General features: G+C 37.7%; 1 protein-coding gene and 1 pseudogene across 1 annotated transcript; both read right to left on the bottom strand.

The window, feature by feature from the left end:
* Positions 1-1,643: 1,643 nt before the first annotated feature.
* Positions 1,644-2,573, bottom strand: LOC105062121 (olfactory receptor 5AK2-like). Its single transcript, XM_010946337.1, has one exon. The coding sequence runs from the start codon at positions 2,571-2,573 to the stop codon at positions 1,644-1,646; it is 930 nt and encodes a 309-aa protein (XP_010944639.1).
* An 8,873-nt stretch (positions 2,574-11,446) lies between these two features.
* Positions 11,447-12,375, bottom strand: LOC105066967 (olfactory receptor 5AK2-like; annotated as a pseudogene).
* Between the last annotated feature and the right edge of the window lie 7,242 nt (positions 12,376-19,617).

Here is a 19,617-nt window from a genome sequence, read left to right as displayed (position 1 = left end):
TCTAAATTTTGACTCCAAGTGAGTTTCATTGGTAGGCTTCACCAATACAGAATTTCTGTATATGGTATTTACTCTCATTAATTATGCCAAATAACTCTTCTGTAATTTTGTTAAAAGTTTTTTCTCAACTTGATCTACCATGAACTGCAAGAGGTAAATTAACACTTACTATTACAGTAACATGTTTCTTTCATCAGTGTATTTCCCATTTTTTACTTTATAAATATTAGGGCAATATTATTTAATTTACAGATTTTTCCAAGAATATGTCTGCCCAGTCCAATTCCTCTGTACAAAGCATTTACAGCCAATACATTTAAGGATGTTTGTAAAAGGAGACACATCAGAATGGAAAAAGTTAGAGTATTCTCTCTACAGAGATGGTTTTGGGTAGTGAAGATAAAGACAGTTCCTTTCTTCTCTGAAGAGGATATGCTTACATTCCAAGTGAAAGTAGTTTCTCTCTGCAAAGGAAAATCTGGGCAGGCCCCAGGCAACCTAGAGTGGGATCAAAGCTTCTGAAAGTTGGGAGTCTCTTCCAGAGTGCAGAAAAGTGCACTCTGCTGCATGGGCTGGTAACATCTGGTTTCTTTTGATACTGTTCATGTTATGATTGGATCCATTTCACAGTGGTCCTGTGCTTATAATTCCATCCACAATTTGGAACTTCTGGAAATGTTGAAAAGGCAGTAAACTCTCATCTTGTCAATCCTCTCAGTAACAATATACTATGGTTTACCTGATTAAAGAGATTGAGAGAACTATAACACGTGATATCTTTTTGTTAAGACACCTGGCAATAGGATGGGTGTGTGCTTGATTCTGTCTTTTCCCAAGTGGATGGGACACTCATGCTCAAGCCCAAGTATGACTTCTTAAGTTTCACCTGGATTCCTCCATCTCTCCACATCCTTGGAGACTGAGGGAAATAAGATGCCAATTCTGGGTAAATGAGTCTGTTCTGTAGCATCAAACCCTGCGTTAGGTCTGCAACAGGGTATGGCTAGAGATTCAACTTTCATGTAAAATAAAATTTTACCAAAGTAAGTTGCTATGATCCATATTTGCCTAATTCCTGTGTCAATTTCCTAGTTGGTTACAGACCATGTGTAGTAAGGACGGATATTGCTCCATAATGTCTATGTAGCAATTCACTCTAGTGTTTTTTCCCTCTTTCTTCATATTTGCTCCAAAAACTGGCTCTTTGACTTATTCTTTATAAAATTAAAATAATGTAGCTACAGAGTCACAGTAAGAGTAACAGCACCTGTCAAGGGAAATCAGAAGAGGTTTCTGTCCTGGTGAGCATTCATGTTATACTTGTTATGGGTACATTACAACAGATTTTATACACTTCTCTGTATTTTTCTTTTCTTTTTTAAGGGCAGGTATTTGAAAAAAAGGGCTCCTCAAAATGTACAAAAGCACTATCAAAGATCTTTTCTTATGCTTTCTCCTTAAGAAACACATGAATTAGAAACTTACCCATTTAAGATGTTTTCATTACATTTCAGATCTATTGATATAATTAAGGAATGCCTTTGCAACCCACAGATATTTGTCATCCCTTCTGCTTTTGGGAAATAAGAGAGAACTGTTGGTTTGCCTGGTGAACTGTGTTGACTTAGTAACTGATGCTCAAACTAGAAACACCTCTTTCCAACCCCTTTCAGGGCTTCTCTCACATCTTGGTTTCTCAGGCTGTAGATGAGGGGGTTTAACATGGGGATCATAACACCATAAAACACAGAAGCCATTTTTTCTTGCTGTTGAGACTCTATGGTACTATGGTGCAGATACATGTAAGAGAGTGTCCCATAGAAAATGGTGACCACTGTCAAATGGGAGGCACATGTGGAGAAGGCTTTTTTCTTCCCTGCAGCAGAAGAGATCTTCAGGATGGCAGCCAGGATAAATATGTAGGAAAAGATGATGACCAGCACAGTGAACGTCAAGTTAAACCCCACAAAGGCTGCAAGTAAAATGGCATTGAAGGAAACACTGGAGCAGGAGAGGGCAAGAATTGGGGGTATATCACAGAAGAAGTGGTTAATTTTATTGGATTTGCAAAAGTTCAGTGAGAAAGTAAAACTTGTGTTTACAGAAGCATTTAGGAAACCCATGAAGTATGAGCCAACTAAGAGTTGAATGCAGAATCTCTGGGACATGACTGTTGTATAGTGGAGTGGGTTACAGATGGCCACATAACGGTCCACCGCCATAGCAGCCAGGATGAAGCAGTCACTTGTTACAAAAGTACCATAGACAAGGAGCTGCACTATACATCCTACGAATGAGATGGAATCTATTTTGCTCATCAAATTCTGCAACATCTTGGGAGTGATAGCAGATGCATAACAGAGATCAACAAAAGCCAAGTTTTGGAGGAAAAAGTACATGGGGGTGTGAAGGGAAGACTCAATCTTGATGAGTAGGAGCATGCCAATGTTACCCACTAGGGTGAGCACGTAGATCACCAGAAATACTATGAAGAGGACATGCCAAGACTTGTGTTGACCAGCAAATCCCAGGAGAATGAATTCAGTCACTTTGGTACGATTGTTTTGTTCCATGGCTGGCAAAGATGCAATATTAGCTGAAAAGGTGCAAAGAAAGAAGAGTAGAGAAAGCTAAGACCATCATGATCATCTACCTAATTCTGGAACTGAAAATGGTATAATATTTAATTTCATAGTGGGGTCAGAGAATATTTTTGTGACACAAGTAACTTAGATTTTAACGACTGAACCTTGACACCTGACTTAGACATTTTTATTTACAGTTTAGGGAAGTTGTCATGGATTGGTATCCATGTTTTTCAGGGTGCAGAGTGATTGGTATTTCATAAATCTATCAATTCAGCAACAAGTGAAATATACATAAACATTTAATTATGCTTTCTTTTATGCTCACTATATTTTAATTAGAAATTCAACTTGCTTAAATACTAATCATTATATGTGAAATCTTCACATATCCATAGATTTCTATATGGTCTTTCTCACACTTATCTCCATATTTTCATTTTATCCTTTCCCCTTCCTTATATAACACTTCTCTGCCACGATGGTCTCATGGAGTTGTATGGAAGTGTTTATCAAGGTATTATGGTAAAGGATAATTTTCTTTGTAAAATTTCCAATCTATCGTGGCCCTATATTTTTATAAAATGCAATAAAAAGGTCTCAGCATTGTCAAAATTCTGATAGTTTAAATGGTTGATCTCACTTTCAGTGGCTATCTTATCATAGAGTGGAAGCAGAGTCTAATCACAGGTGCTGGTCCATGGACCACACATCGAGTAGCACTGCTCTATGGTGTCCACCCATCATAAATACCTATGTGCTTCCCTAGTGATGGGCAGCAGATTGCCTACAACATTTTCCCACTACAAAGAACTCAGCGTGAAATTTTTCTAGGGTATATTCCTAGGGAGAACATTTTTGAGTCTGGAGGTGTGCACACATTTAACTTGACCACGTTTTTCCAGATCACTCTTCATGATGAATACACCATCTACACCTCTACAATGTTCCATGCTGTCACTTTCCAGTGAACACCGTTATTTTCCTAGCATTTTTTTTGCCAGGAAAAATAGGTGTAAATTGTTATATATTTTTTATTTGTTCTCTTTCCCTTTAATGACAAGTAAATTTGATCATTGTCTAATGTTCTTAGAATTTTGGGATACTAATTTTGTTTTTGGTAAATTGCCTGTTTATATTTTTTTGTGGATGTTTGTATTGAGTTGATTTTAGACATTCTCTGTTTATCCAAGATTTGAATTCCTTGTCAGTTTCTTACTTAATGAATTTCCCTCAATTTTATCACCTTTTAATTTTGCCTACATCCTTCATAGAACAGTAATCCTTAAATTTAAAATAACTATCATTTTTTGACTTTTTTTTTTTGAAAAATAAATTTCATTCCTTAGTTCATTTCTCCAAGATAGTAAAAAGCAATAATATATATGTATTTTTTCATTTTAGGTTACTGGCACATGGTGTTTGTGGCATCATGACATTTATATCATATGTATAATTTGATAAATTTTAGTTGCATTTTCTCAATATTTATTTTAAAAAAGCAAGCAACAGGAGAGTGATAGTAGTCACTGTGTGTGTCTCTGCTAGTGTATATGCAAAATGTTTAAAGATTTTTAAAACATTAACTGACTTGACTTTTTATTTAAAAATTTACACACACACACTAGACATAAGAACCTTTTACCGAACATTTTTGGAACAAATAATTCTAATATCAATCTTTTCCTGTGAGTCACAAAAGAAAACATTCCACATTTCATGAAGCTAATGGAACCTTGATATCTAATTAAGTAAAGTTTGAGAAAAGAATATTAGAACCATTTCACTTGTAAAAATAGATGCAAACAGTGGTCAATAAATACCTATTCAACAATCAACCCATGCATTCATAAACAAACAATTGCTAGGGTCTCAAAGAGGCTCCAAATGAATACCTATTTTTGTCTTTTTCCCGGATTTGAACAAGTTGAGAAATAAAAGATATGGAGACCATTATATCACCTTCAGACACCTGGGGGAAGACTTCAAGGTTATTAGTCAAGTTGCTTGTTTCCAATGAACACCATAAGCAGACAGGCTTATCCACCCAATCTTGGTGGCAGTGACAGGGGCAGCCCTCTTGCACATTGTGGGGAAGCACCTCTGAAATGCAGGGGCCCATGGGCTTCAGCAGCCTGGCTGCTCCTGAGGGTGAGGGCAGAGCAGGGCACACAAGGTTGTTCTCAGAATTATGAACCTGATAAGCCCCTCCACCTTTCTAGGAACCAAGTGAAAAAAATGGGGACATGGTGGCCATGATTACACTGATTGAGCTCCATTTGCAGGAGAGAAACATCAGGAACAGGGACAAAGTATTCTCCAGCAGCAGCCATGACCAAGTTGTACCAACGTGATGTTTCCCCTCATATTAATTTACAAGTTCAATGCAATTTCAGTGAAATGCTTGAGTGAATTTCATGTTCACCTTCACAAGTTTATAAAACACATGGAAGAGAAAATAGCTAAACATAGCTAAGAGAATTTCAATGGTTAAAAAGGGAGAATTTATCTTATTAGAAATCAGAACATATTATAAAGCAACAATAATAGAGACAGTGTGGTACTGGTGCAAGGAGAGACAAGCAGGTCAATGGAACTGTGAAAAAGACCAGAAACAGGCCCACAAGGCACTGAAGCTTGAAGCATGAGAACAGCAGCACAGGCAACAATGCAAATGACCCCATAAACGTGGTGCTAAAGTGTTTATTTACATGAATGACTTACACTGTGTTTCTACTTCTCATTGTATCAATTCCAAACGGATTAAAGACTTAAATTGTGAAGCTGTGAGAGTGAAACACAGCAGAATGCCTTCCCCCTAGCTATGCAGTAAAAAGTCTAAATAAGACCTGAGTGCATGAAACATAAAACACAGAAAATTCAATGATATCTAACTTAAAAACACCAATATTATGAAAGAGAAAAGACCTGTTAATGACTAAAACTTTACTCAGGTAAATTTATTTGAAACACATATAAAGGTCAAAGAATTAGTATCCAGTACATTTAAGTAATTTCTGTAAACTGCCCCACATGAAAAATTCACAAAAAGTATAATCAGGATAATTATAGGAGAGACTTAAATGACCAATAGAAGTATGGATATACACACAACTCATCAGTTATCAGATAATTATTATTAGTTATATTAATATCACATTGAAATACAATTCTATAGTCCTCAGTCTAAAATGGAAAGTTTAGGTTAGAATATACACTCACATATTTCTGGCCAGAAGGTAAATTAGAAAGGTCATGTTGGAGACATACTTGGAAATATTAATAAAATTAAATATGCCTTCTTTTGATCCAGAATTTCCATTGTAGGTACATATTCTAGATAAATTTACAGGCTACACAGACACACACATGTAAGGGTATCTGTGAAGATGGGTACGTATAAATATATTCACAGAAGAATGCTCTTAGTAGCATGCTCTAACATAGAAAACAATAAGAACTATTAATAAATCAGTGAGAATTCAGTGAACTGGTGCCACAACATCCATGTGGACATATTTCTCACACGGAATGCTGGGTACTGAAAAGGAAGTTGGGGAACTTACATGATGGTACATCAGGTTGTAACCTTATTTTAAATATATTTTTATGCATCTTAAATATTTTGTCACAAAGACAAACCCCACCCCTACACCTCAGTAGAGGGCTCCTCACTCTGATGTGGGTAACTCTGGGCAGGGCTGTATCTCCATGGATGGGAGGGTCAGTTTGGGATAAGAAGGTGCCTTTAGAGGTGGGGAGTACAGCAAACCCACCTGCCCACCTGTGGGGATGTGGACAATCTGGTTCTCTCAAACATCTTGAGAAATAAACAGAATGGGGTAACTGTGGTGCCAGAACAAGAAACAATTCTCCTCTTTTGACATTTAGTGACAGCTAAAGGCCAGTAAGTATGTGGGAGCTGCCTCTTGGGGTAAATTTAGTGTAAAACAGATTAACTGCAACCCTTTCAAGGAGGCTTCCATGCAGTGTGTGGAAGCACTTGTCAGAAGAGGCTAGCATTGGTTGTGTGTCCACTTAAATTAGAATCTTGATGAGATAATGACATTTACCATGTTAATTTAATCCTTTGGAATTAGAGTAAACTGTATGACATGACATTTTCAAGAGTTATGCAAAATCCAGTACAAAGGACACAACACACACACACAGACACAGACACAGACACACACACACACACACACACACAAAGACAAGAACCCAAGTATTTTGAATGGGCTTAATCTGTACTCAATCCTGGAGACTCCAAAGCTTTACTTACATTCAGCATTGTGCAGCAGAAAGCACCTGGGTTTGAATTCTGATCCCACTACTTCACAGAGACAAATGACGTCACCCCCTCAGCCTCAGTTCTACACAGAATCACTTGGAAGTTAATAATGCTCATTGCAACACTGATTACAGTGGCAAAAGTTTGGAAATATAGTTAAATAAATCAGAGTAGATTTGTATTATCAATCAATACACATGAGGAATATACACTCAGGGAAAGGTGCTCATACCGTATTGCTAAATGAACACAGCAAGTTGCAGAATAATATGTAGGGTGGGCCCTCTTAAAATAAACTTTTTAAAAAAAATCTCCATTCTCTTCTTTTTCTCATTTTCTTTATTTATAAATGAAAATTCTCTAGAAGGATTCACACCAAATTTTGAATGGCTATCCTTTGCCACAGGAGTGGAGAGACAGTCTCTAAACTTGTAAACTTCATCAGCTTTTCATTTTAAAATAGCTTTATTGTTTTAAGAAGGAAGAAAAAGGGAAAGAAGTAAAGTCAGCTTCTTAATGATGTGACCTAAAGTCACTGAAGTGATTTATGTAAATTTCCCAGCTGAGGGTCATGCTTTGAATGGGACTCAAAACTGGTCATAACACATGCAAATAACACACTAAAGCCATATACTATTCATTCATTCAGTCATTCGTCTAATCTTTCAATCGTTTGTTCATTCACATCCTTCTCAGGCAACACTCAGCCCAATTCAGGTCCCTCACTCCATTTCCATTGTCACCAGGGATGAAATGACTACCCCTGGTCTTGGCTGAAACTTACTAGAGCTTTGTCTCTGACCCCTTTGCTCCACTGTTTCCGGCACACGGTGGGAGGCCACACGGCTGATTTTGAAAAATGGGCTATGTTTTGTTTTACTTACACAGGGGTTGCATCCAGATTTTCTTTCTGCAACTGGTACAGGCTGATGGCCACCAGGCTCTCTGTGTGCTTCCTTCTAACTGGGGAGCTTAAAGCTGGAGCCTGAGGGATCAATACTTGCTCCCTTGGGAACCTCGGCATCCAGGGGCTGGGATGCAATTGGAATAAATGATGTTCAGTAGTTATTTTCAGCTGAAGAACATTTAATTTTTCTCTAGAGAAGATACATTTAATCATGTTACTGTCATCAGGGACTTTTTTGTGTGTTGCTTTGTTGATAGAACAACTCCTTTAAAATTTTTTTCTTGCCATGAATCAAGTTAAGCAATTTTTACACTGTCTGAAAAATAGTCTTCAAGTCTAGAAAGCTGACCTTGTCATGATGTTTAGCAACAAACACAGCTATCTGGAAAAAGGAAATCCAAAGCTAATCTAAATTTAAGTCCCTATGTTCCTAATGTAACAAATTGAGTTACTACTACTACTACTTAAATAATTATTTATATTACTACTTTGACCAGTTTTTAAATTTGAAGTAAAATTTTACTCTTGATTCCTTTTTTTTTTTTGTCTAATAATGTTTATATTAAAAAAAAATCAACCCTGGATAAAGACACCCATTCATCCTGCGACACTTCACAACTTAAGAACATTTCAAATAACAATCTATGGAACACAAGATTTTGAGGAGTGTTTGGCTATATTGCTGCTAGGGTTAGAGCTTTATTCAATGAAAGGTGAAAGCTAAATTCAACGAGCCTGTAGCTTCTTGTCTCTTGGAGACTTATTGCCAGTGTCTGGTGAACTGACATTCAGTATTCCTTATTGCAGAATGAGTCTCAGTTAGGAATGTGTTCCACTGTGAATAGATAAAAATCCAACTTATTTTATAAAAACAAGGACTTACAGCAACAGCCTGGAAGTCAGGAGTCGCACTTCTGTGATGTGTTTGGTCTCTCCCATGTGCTGGTTGCCTCAAAGTCTACCATGTCTACTACGGTGCCAGACATCACACACCCTTTCAAAGCAGATGAGAGGAGTCCTGGAGGTAAAGATCCAGGACAGAGTGACAACCACATGCACACTCTTGATCAGGAAGACAAAAGCTTTGCCCACATCTAGGGGACTTCTACTTCCATTGCGTTGTCATGAACTGTGTTACACGGAGCAGCAGAAATCTCTGTCCTGCACCACAGCCCCTCAGCTACTGGGTTTCAGTGCATCTGTGTGTGTGGCTGTGTCTGTGCTGCCAGGGGCAGGTTTCCTGTGGTACCTCTGCTCCCTGCTTCTCAGGAGTATCTCAGATGCTGTGGAAGATGCTGTGGAAGATGCTGGGTGATCACCAAGCAATGGGGGAGGGGAAGTAAATTACTGTCTTCAGCTCTTGTACTTCAGAGGGACAGCTGTGGGGGACATTCTACATAGTTTACCAAAGTCCCCTGTGGGATTGAGGTCCAGGTCCAAGGGTGTAAGCCAGCTACATTATTCACCCTTTCCTTGCCTTTGTCTTTCTGTACCTCACACTTCCTGCTCCTCTCTGAGCCACTTAGAATAGCCCCCTTCATAGAGTTTAACAAACTGTACAGTCTGTGGGAACAGTTCCCATAGGGCTGATGTCAGTTCAGACACTGGTCAAAAGTTCAAGGGTCCTCAGAGCTGTTCTCATTTGTACTTGGCTGCAAATTAGGGGTCTCCACAATCACCCTCACATTTGATAATTTACTGGAATCCACTCTATGTTATTGACAATGTTTGTATCCCTTCCACCAAATTCATCTATTGAAATCCTAACTCCCTGTGTGATGGTATTAGGAGGAGGGGTCTTTGGAAAGTATTTAAGTCATGATGGTTCAGGCCTCAAGAATGGACTAATGCCCTGAAAAGAGTCCCCAGAGAGTTCTCCAGCTATTCTCCATCATGTGAGGACATAATGAGAGGCTGGCATTCTGCTACCCAGAATGGGGCTCTCACCAGACCTCAACCATGCTGGCACCCTGATCTCAGACTTCCAACCTCCAGAAACATGACAAATAAATTTCAGTTGTTCAGAAGCCACTCAGTCTATGTAATTTGTAACAGAACCTGAACTAACACATCTGGAAAGCACTACACATACAATTACAACTTTATTACAGCAAATAGACTTAAATTATAACCATGTAATTAAAGATACATAGAGGGAAATGTCTGTGAGATTCCAAACTTGAAGCCCCCACCATCCTCAAGGATGCATCACCTGCTGGGGTTTCTGTGATGGCCACGGAGTGGGGCCACCTCAGGAGGCTCACCTGAGCCTTTGGTTTGTTCCTTTTGGGGCTCTCTGTCATTGTTCATGTGGATGATCTTAGTTCTCAATCCCTCCTGGAGGTTCAGGGCAATACCTATAGTCCCCAGTTCCTCTGGAGGTTTGAACTGGTAGGGCATATCCCATAAATCACACTGTTAGACTTTCCAGTGGCCAAAGCCTCCAGGCAAACAAACACAGTCCTATTAGGGAGGGCATTCCAGGGGCTTTGAGGTCACCTCCCAGTAGCTGAAGGCACAGACCGACCTTTCTTCAGGTAAGGTTAATTCTTCACTACACCCTCCCAACACATACATTCCCTTTACTGAAGGCCACGTCTCAGGAACATAAACTAAGACATGTACCACTCTAGCTACTGTGAAAGCTGAGAAGTACCTGTTTATCTGGCTGCATCATCTTCCACATAACACTGTGTTCTTTTTAGGAAGAAATGAGAAGAGAATGGAGAGTGGACAGAAAAACAAGCATATTTTGCCACAGCTAGTGAGTACACATAAGGGATATGTGAATAGATTTTTCATCTTTCAGCTTTTGTAAGTATTCTCTTCCCCAGGTTATTCTTGTTCAAAACTTTTTTGGGTGATAACATATTTTTTTCCATTGTGGTATAGATTAATATTTTTCTATAGTGTTAACCATCTTTGCTAGTCCTTGATCTCAAATTGTGGGTGAAGAATTGAGCCTCTATCATAATGGCTTATAGGCAGTTGGTGCACCCCCAAAGCTTTCATAATATGGGATGTTACAAAAAGAGGTAGCTGCACTATGCTGTGCTAGTATTTTCCCTCATTGTAGTGGACATGGTCAGTTTTTTGGGTGCATTCACTGTTCATTGTCTCAGTAAGCATTTCATGAGTACTTATTATATTCCAGAACTAACAGACACTGGGGTTACAATAGTGAGAAAATACAAATTACACTGTGTTTACAGAGATTAAATTTGAATTGTTTCTGATATATACACCTATGGCAATATAAATCATATCCTAATCAAGGTGTCAGCTAAAAAAACCCCATTTTTTTTCCAGGCAGGCATAGGGTGTGGTAGATTATAAAAATGGCCACAAGTCCTTTTCTTCAGTGGCGCCACAGCATTTCAATGTGATGTTTCATGTCCTTCCATTAAGTGGTAGATCAGTTACTCCAAGTCTTTGAATCTGGGTTGTCCATGTGACTTTTTATGGCCAATGTGATATCAGCAAATATCAATGAAACACTCTCCACTTGAATACTATATTTCCTATATTCTACTAAGCTATCTAGCGAAGGAGGTATCACTGGTTTAAGAGGTGAACACATTCCTTATTTCAGAAACATTAAATATGGTCAAACATCTCTACTGCATACTTTGGTGTGCTGAATTTTTATCCTTGGGGTCCAATCTAGAAGAATTTCTTCCCCATCACTTTTAGAGCTTCTTTTACCTCCTTATTTCTCAGACTTTAGATCAGGGGGTTCAACATGGGAATCACAATGCCGTAAAATACAGAGGCCACTTTCATGTTCTCCTGGGAATTATTAGAACGAGGCTGTAATTACATGTAAGAGAGGGTCCCACAGGAAATGGTGACTGCTGTCATGTGGGAGGAACACGTGGAGAAGGATTTTGTCCTCCCTGCAGTGGAAGACATCTTGAGGATGGCAGCCAGGTTATATGTGTAGGAACAGATGACGACCGACACGGTGAACACCAAGCTAAATCCCACAAAGACTACAAGTAGAATGATGTTGATGTCAATGTTGGAGCATGAGAGGGCGAGGATTGGAGGAACTTCGCAGAAGAAGTGATTGATGTTGTCGCCCTTGCAGAAGAACACTGAAATGTAAACCCTGTGTTCACAGAAGCATTTATAGTGCCCATGATATATGAGCCAGCTACCAACTGGATGCAGACTCTCTGGGACATGACTATGGGATAGCGAAGTGGGTTACAGATGGCCACGTAATGGTCCACTGCCATAGCTGCCAGGAGGTAGCAGTCAGTGGTCACAAATGTTGCAGAAACCAATAATTGCATGACACAGCCCTTGAATGATATTGATTTCCTTTCTTCTATGAACTTTTGCATCATCTTGGGAGTGATAGCAGAACTGTAACAGATATCAACAAAAACCAAATGTTGTAGGATAAAGTACATGTGTGTCTGAAGTCTGGAATCTGTCTTGATGAGTAGGATCATTCCACTATTCCCCACCATGGTGGCCACATAGATGACCAAAAATACAGTGAAGAGGACATACTGAAACTTGTGTTGGGCACCAAATCCCTGAAGAAAGAATTCAGTCACTCCAGTGCTATTTCCTTGTGTCATGACTATCAAAAGCCTAAAAAGGACCAAGAAAAGAAAGGAAATCTTCTTAAACAGGAAAGGTTATATTCCAGTCACCTTTTTTTGACAGATTTTCATGGCAAACACTCACAACAGGGTTTATTTATTTCCAATTATTTTTTTATTTTCTTGCTAAAAACCCACCACAAAAACAGTGATATGTGAGCCATGGATTCATCTCCAAAATAAATGATTTCATAGAAGAAGACTGACTTCTAGTATGTGTTAATCTAGGAAACATAGATTAACACATTTTCATTATATTAAAAATGTATTCATATTTGCTTAAACCAATATTCAGATATGATTTTGTACCTTTCAACAACCTATAGCTTTTCTCAGCCACCTATCATTTGAATCCTGGTCAAGTTCCTGAAGTTAGCAGCATTCACTAGGGAAATTTTCTGAGATTTGTTTATGATTCACATATGCATGGAAAACTTCAGAGCATCTTTATATTATCATCCTTAGCATGCAACTGTATGTATATATATACATAAATACATGTATTTATACACACACACACACACACATATTTGTGTATATATATGTATATTTGTAGATTTCTAAGAGATAGTCCTGCATTTCCCATTTCCTTGTTTTTCTCTTTAGCCATGGCCCAGCTGCAAGACAAATTATCTTGTGATAACTCTATTAGTATATAATGATAGCTTATTTTAAATCACAGAGCTCTTTGTTTTCCATTCTGAGTTTTGCTACCTCTGTACCTGGTTAGGAATACAGCTGAGTTGTCTTCTTCCATAAGTTTTCATATTCTGTAAGCCCCCCAACTCCTCTATTCTAGTGCCTTTACTCTTAAACACGACCCCAACTGCTGAGCACTGCTCAGTGTGGAGTAATGTGTCATGGGCCTTTGCTGAGGCAGAAATGGCCTCATCAGTAGATCTCCCTTCTCTTCTAGGCACACAGTTAGACATCACTTCCAACCGAACTTTCTTAAGCTTGGCCAGGATACCCTGTTCAGCCAGTGGAACATGGGCAAAAGGAAAGAATGCTGCTTCTAGGCCTGAACCAGCTCTTCCCTCCTCCCCCCCAACTGGAATCATATGACTTTCTACCCCCTTTATCCCTCCATCTGTTGACTGGATACTGACATTCAGGAAAATTTTGGAAGCCATGTGTTAAGATAAAATACAGGACAACCAGTTAAATCTGGATTGCAGATAAACCACATAATTTGTTAGTATAAGCATAATTTAAATATTGCATGGAAAATCTACAAAAAATTACTGTTCATTTGAAATTCACAGTTAACTGAGACTTGCATTTTTATTTGCCAAGTCTGCCAGCCCCATCTATGTCAGTATTGCAGCCTTGTTCAGTATCTGATCTTGAATGACTATGTGGAGCAGAGACCCTCTGCCAGCAACCTGTTTCCTCCACTGGACTGTATGTGATTGAGAACTTCGGTTGTGAGAAGTCACTGAGATTTTGAGATTTGTTTATTCTCACAGCTAGTGTTATTTTAATCAGCTCTCACTGCAGTCATGCTTCTGATTATTCATGGGTGACCTTTAATCATCTGATGCACAGTAAATTGGAGTACTTTTATGGTAAGACTGAGTCTTGTGAGTTGTGAGAGTCTGTATGGTTCAGAATGCATTATTTTCCAAAAAAGAAAGCATAATTGATATATTTCAATGTCATTTTTTTTTGTTCTCTGTACTTTGTCTTTTAGGGCATTAAAAGAAATTAAGTGTTCAAAATTATCTAAATCTAACCATCATGAATATCAAATGACAACTGCATGTGGGAGTGTGGCTGCAAAAATCACAGGACTAATTTATATGCAGTATCCCAGCAAAATGTTAAGATTAACATTTTACCAAAATCTCACATTTCAATTACTATTGTCAAATTCAATGTGCTTCAGACACTGAATATTTAATACCAGTGATAATGCCTTTAACAAAATGGTTTTTGAAAATTCTCCTCTGGTAATTGCTTTCAGAATCTGAAATCCATCTTCCTGAATACAAATCAATAGTGGAAATGTTTGTTCCTTGAGGGGTGATTCAAAACGAGGTGGGGAGAATTATTTTTGAAAATCCCATTCATCCTTCTGCTCCAAGCCACATAATATAAAAGATAGTGAGAAAACTGGATTGTAACCAACACCTGAAAATGCTGGACAACACATAACAAAGATCACTGTAAAGTCATACTGAGCTCAGAAACAGGTAAGAAGAGTGCCCAGCCCTGGAGATCTAAAAGGAACCTGCAAACCAGATGAGATGATGCTCAGGCTGCCACAAGGATTTCTGTTGTTCTATGAAACAAAGCTCTTTGGTTTAGAGATGTAAGTGGGGGATGGGAAACTATGTCTCAGATTTGCAGAGTGTAGATGGAGCCAAATATACAATTTTGGTAAATAATGGCTTAGAACAAAGTCATCTTGATGGAAAAAGAGCTTCTGCTTTGGCAAAAAAAAATAAATAAATAAATAAATAAAGAAGGAGAAGAAGGAGAAGAAGTCCTACCTGAATATTTGTAACTATCACCTTGAATTCACATGGGTTTGGAGTGTAAATTTGCAATACTAAGTAAGAAATTAACAGAGAACTGTGCTGGGCTGTGAATACCTTAGCTATCTGGCAGAAACAAAGCAAAATCCTGAAGGGGAATATACCAATAATCCAGATCACCTTGAGATTCCTGCAGGTAAAATCAGTAACAGTGATACTATAATTCAAAAAAATTAAAAAAAAAAAAAACAAAAAACAAAGAAAAAGCCATTGTGAAGAAAACTTTTCAGAAACAATGGCAGGGTTTAATAACACAGGATTTGGGATATTCTAGTTACCAGGTATAGAATATAGAGTAATAGATCTTTATTATTTAAAGAAATTAAAAATGAAAATAAAAGCAAGGAAGAAAAAGATTAACAAAGGATTTATAAAAGAGTATTAGATTTCCTTAAAAAAATCACTGAAATGACTCAATCGGTGAGTTAAGTCTGCAGAGAGACTTGGTGAGCAGGAAGACATATATGAAGAAATTTCCTAGAAATTGTACACAGTGTCAAGGAGATGGAAACAGTGAAAGACAGGTTAAGAAATGTGGAAGTTAGAATAGAATGCACAAAATTAGCATGTCAGGAGGAAAGAGAATGTTTCAGGATATGATGGCTGAGAACTCCCAAAAGTTAACAAAATTTGGAGAGTATGAAGCCTTTCAAGCTGAATAAATAAAAACTGTTCACACCTAGAAATATCATTGTGAAAAAAAAATTGAACAACGAAAGAAAACAGAAGATAATAAAAGTCTGAGAAAAGGGAATGACAGAGTCTGAAAAAAACAGACTTCCCAATATGACAATAAGCCAGAATAGAGAAGAATAAGCTCCTCAGAGTGCGGAGAGAGAAAAATCACAGTCTAGAACTGTACACCCACATCTCAATTACACAAGGTGGGCATGGTGGGAGGGTCAAAAGCAGCACCTACCATTGTTTTAATGCCAGAAATGTTCATTGTGAATCTAATTAAGATGAAGCTACCTGAAAAAAACCAGCTGATGGGAAATTCTACACATCAACTGGCTTGTATACCTAAATAAATGTCAATTTCATAAAAGACAGAGAAACAAAAAACAAAACTGAGAACTGTTTAAGATTTGAAAAGACTAGAGAGGGGAGGGTATAGCTCAGTGGTAGAGTGTGTGCTTAGCACGCACGAGGTCCTGGGTTCAATACCTAGTACCTTCATTAAAAAAAAAACAACCTAATTAACTCACCCCTCCCCAAAAATATTAGAAAGAAAAGACTAGACAGACATTACAACTAAATTTATAGCACAATCCTTGATTGGATCCTGAATCTGAAAACTAAATATCTATAAAGAATATTGTTGGGACAAGTAGAATTTATATAAATAATAGAAAATGTTATTTTATCAATATTAAGTTCCTTTGGAGTGAAAGCTTGGTTATAACAGATTTCCCTTGTAGGAGATAGATGTTGAATTTTAATACCTAGTTGTCTATGTACAGACAAAACTAGATGGAAAGAAAAAGAACTGGTTAATCTAAGAAAAATGTGTATCAGTGTTTCTTGTACTATCATTTAAAATGACAATCTATTATTTACCTTGTTATAAGGTCTTACATTTAAAAATAAGAAGCTAATAAAAATATGAATAAAATAAAACACTCTAATGCAGGATCAAATGGAGAGATTTTACCATCAACAGTTGTGCACTAAAGATGCTACTAAAGATTGTTGTCAGAAGGATGTGATCTCTGAAAAAAGTCTCAGAAGCAAGAAGAAATGCTAAGCTTAGAAACTGGTAAATGTGGGAAAGAACATATTGGAACAAAGAGAGGCAGTATTAAGTATTGATGATATTGTCTATGGGAGGTGATAAATTAAAAATATCAGTTTGTATTAATAGATCAGAGAATTCATTAGATTTGGGTACTCTAAAATTCTTGTACTTTAGAATTTTACTTAGATATATATATTTTCAATAATTACAAAAGACAAAAAAGGAAGTTTTCTTTGTAAAAGTTAGGGGAACAAATGGAATTTTAAAATCAATCTAAATAAAGACCATAAAGGAGATAAAAAGAATAATAGGAAAAATCAAGATAAACAAATCATCTGAGGAGGCATAAATAAATCCAAATGAATTAGTAAGGAAAATAAATATAAGTGGACTAAACTCATCATTAAAATTCAAAGATTATCAAATTGGATTTTCAAAATATAAATCAAGCCATGATATACAGCAGACAAAAAATTAAGAAGAAACTAAATAACTAATAATTACATAAACATGGTATAAAGAATAGAATATTATGCACTAATGCAATATTATGCAATATTCAATATGCAATAGAGAAACAAGGGAATTACCATGTTAAGTGTTAAAAGAGGTGAATTCAATCCAAAGGAAAAACAGAGCAATTCTGTTGCTGAAAACAGTGTTCTGAGACTTGGGGTCAAAAATGGTGAATCAGTTACGTCCACAGTCCTCAAGTTCAACTGTCACAGTGATTGTGACAAAAGTCAGAGTTAATAGTGCCCAAAAGGAGATACAAACCAAATGCTATCTGACCTTAGTTCAGGGAATGATCTCCTCTTGTCACTGAGATAAGCAGCTTTAAAAATGTACTAGAAATACATTTGGGATTATTAAGGTGGAGATTTGTGCAGTCAGGAAGGAAACTCCAAACAGAGGAAGTTCTTTGACCAAAACACGGTGATGCTGCCTCACAAGCTAAGGGCACAGGAGGCAAGAGGGACTCACAGTGTGCACGATTCCAGGAATGCTGCACTGATTAGCATCAGCTTCTACATTACATCACAACAGACTTTTTCTGTATCTCTTTCAGTGGCATTCTTCCCCACCCCTGCTAGGTTATTGAGGTAAAATTGAAATATAATGTTGTGTAAGTTTAAGGTGCATAATGTCATGATTTGATACACATATTGCTAAGTGTTACTGCAGTAACATTAGTTAACACATCCTTCACATCACATAACTACCATGTTGTTGATGTTGTTATGGGGAGAATGTTTAAAATCTATTCCTACAGCAACTTTCAACAGAACTGTTAACTGTAGTCACCATGCTATACATTAGGTCCCCCAAACTCATTCTTCTTATAACCAGAAGTTTGTGCCCTTGGACCAACATTTCATTTCCCTTACTTTCCGGCAACCACTGTTCAACTCAAAGAAATTCTTAAGAAAAGTTAATTTTGAGTCTAGACCTGACTTCTCCCCTTCCCAAAGTGTGAACTGGTAACTAGGATGAATTAATTCAGTCCCCAAACTTTTACTGAGCATTGACAATATTTGAGGCATTTTTAAAAAATACTCAATGTCCAAAGTGCTCCCAACTCATCCCATCAGTAGATGCTCTGCTCTATTTCTACTTCAGATTTTCTGGAGGAATATTTTCTGGAGCCTACAAATAACCAGAGAAAAAAATCCTGGTGTATTTCTCTGACTTCTAGGCTTAGATTTTTCTTCCAGACACCATAGCAAGTGTCTGCTTAGAAAAATACAGAAGTTACTTTTTTATAAAGTCCCATTTATGTTAGACTATCCCTTTCTATACTTACTGACAAGGTGATATTTTGCTTTTGCTAAAAATGGGGGTTTATTTTTGAGGGCTGTGGGATTTAGACCTAGCCCCATGAGAATCTCAGACATGGGCTGAGCTCAGTGCACTGTATTGAGCTTCCCAGTTGAGATAATTAAAAAAAATTTTTTTTTCAAGTTTCTGTCCTGTAGGGACTTCGCCTCTTTTTTACTTTCATGAGTTTGGGGACCATCTGTTTCAAACTGAAGCTGATTTTAGATCTTGAAAACCTGATTTTGTATTCTTAATTTTCTACCTAGAATGTTTTAAATCTCAGTTTCTCCTTTAGTTAAAAAAAAGAGAGCTTAATGGCACCAGATGTGGCTGCCTTCATGGTGCTGGAACAACATGTGGGGAATGCACATGCCTACAACTTCTGATCCTGTACACCTGTGAAGGGCACTGCCACGAAAGGGATCAACAGGATTATTGCTGTTAGACAGCATCTCCAAATCTGGGTGGCTCCCTTTCTTCTTTCACTGCTGCAGCTGTCCTCACTGTCATATACCTAACGGACTCTTGGGGCCTTACACAGCCAGCATCCTCCAATGAAGCTCTGTCCGGCATCAGCAAAGGCATTCACATGTCTCACTTCATCAACATGATGAACTCCAAGCCTCACTTGTTAATACTGGGGTGATCAGTAGAAGAGTTCCCAGGTTATTTCCCTAGAGGTCTAAACCATCATTTTAGAGAGCTCTTTACGTGTCCTCCCTGAGTTGAATCACTGAGTGATTCTACAGAATTCAAATCCCTTCTCTAGGTGGTAGAAGCCCTGGTAGGGACTCTGGCTGGACAACAAAAGGATGTCATAAATTCATGTTTTTATTGTCTCCTCTTCTTATATATGGTGACCTTCCAGTGGTTATCATGAAGTATTGAGTGGCTGTCTCCTTGACCTTTTTCCTAGGAGTATGGGCAAGGTGGCAGGCTGTATAGCACAGGGGTTTTTAAAGCACAAATTCTCAGAGTCATCCAGCCTTTGTTCAAAGTCTGGCACTATCACCTGTTAACCTAGTGAATACGGGCAAGTTACTGATTCTCTTGGAGACTTCAGACTTTAGGTTCCGTGGGTTTAAGAATTGTATCATACTATTACTTAATCCATGCTTACTG

Source organism: Camelus bactrianus, chromosome 23 (assembly GCF_048773025.1).
Source record: "Camelus bactrianus isolate YW-2024 breed Bactrian camel chromosome 23, ASM4877302v1, whole genome shotgun sequence".
Classification (NCBI taxonomy): Eukaryota; Metazoa; Chordata; class Mammalia; order Artiodactyla; family Camelidae; genus Camelus; species Camelus bactrianus.
Note: the sequence above shows the minus strand (reverse complement) of the source record. Positions and strands in the feature narration are given on the sequence as shown.

Excerpts from the sequence above, each read along its gene's own strand:
- LOC105062121 (XM_010946337.1), bottom strand. The coding sequence starts at position 2,573 with ATGGAACAAAACAATCGTACCAAAGTGACTGAATTCATTCTCCTGGGA.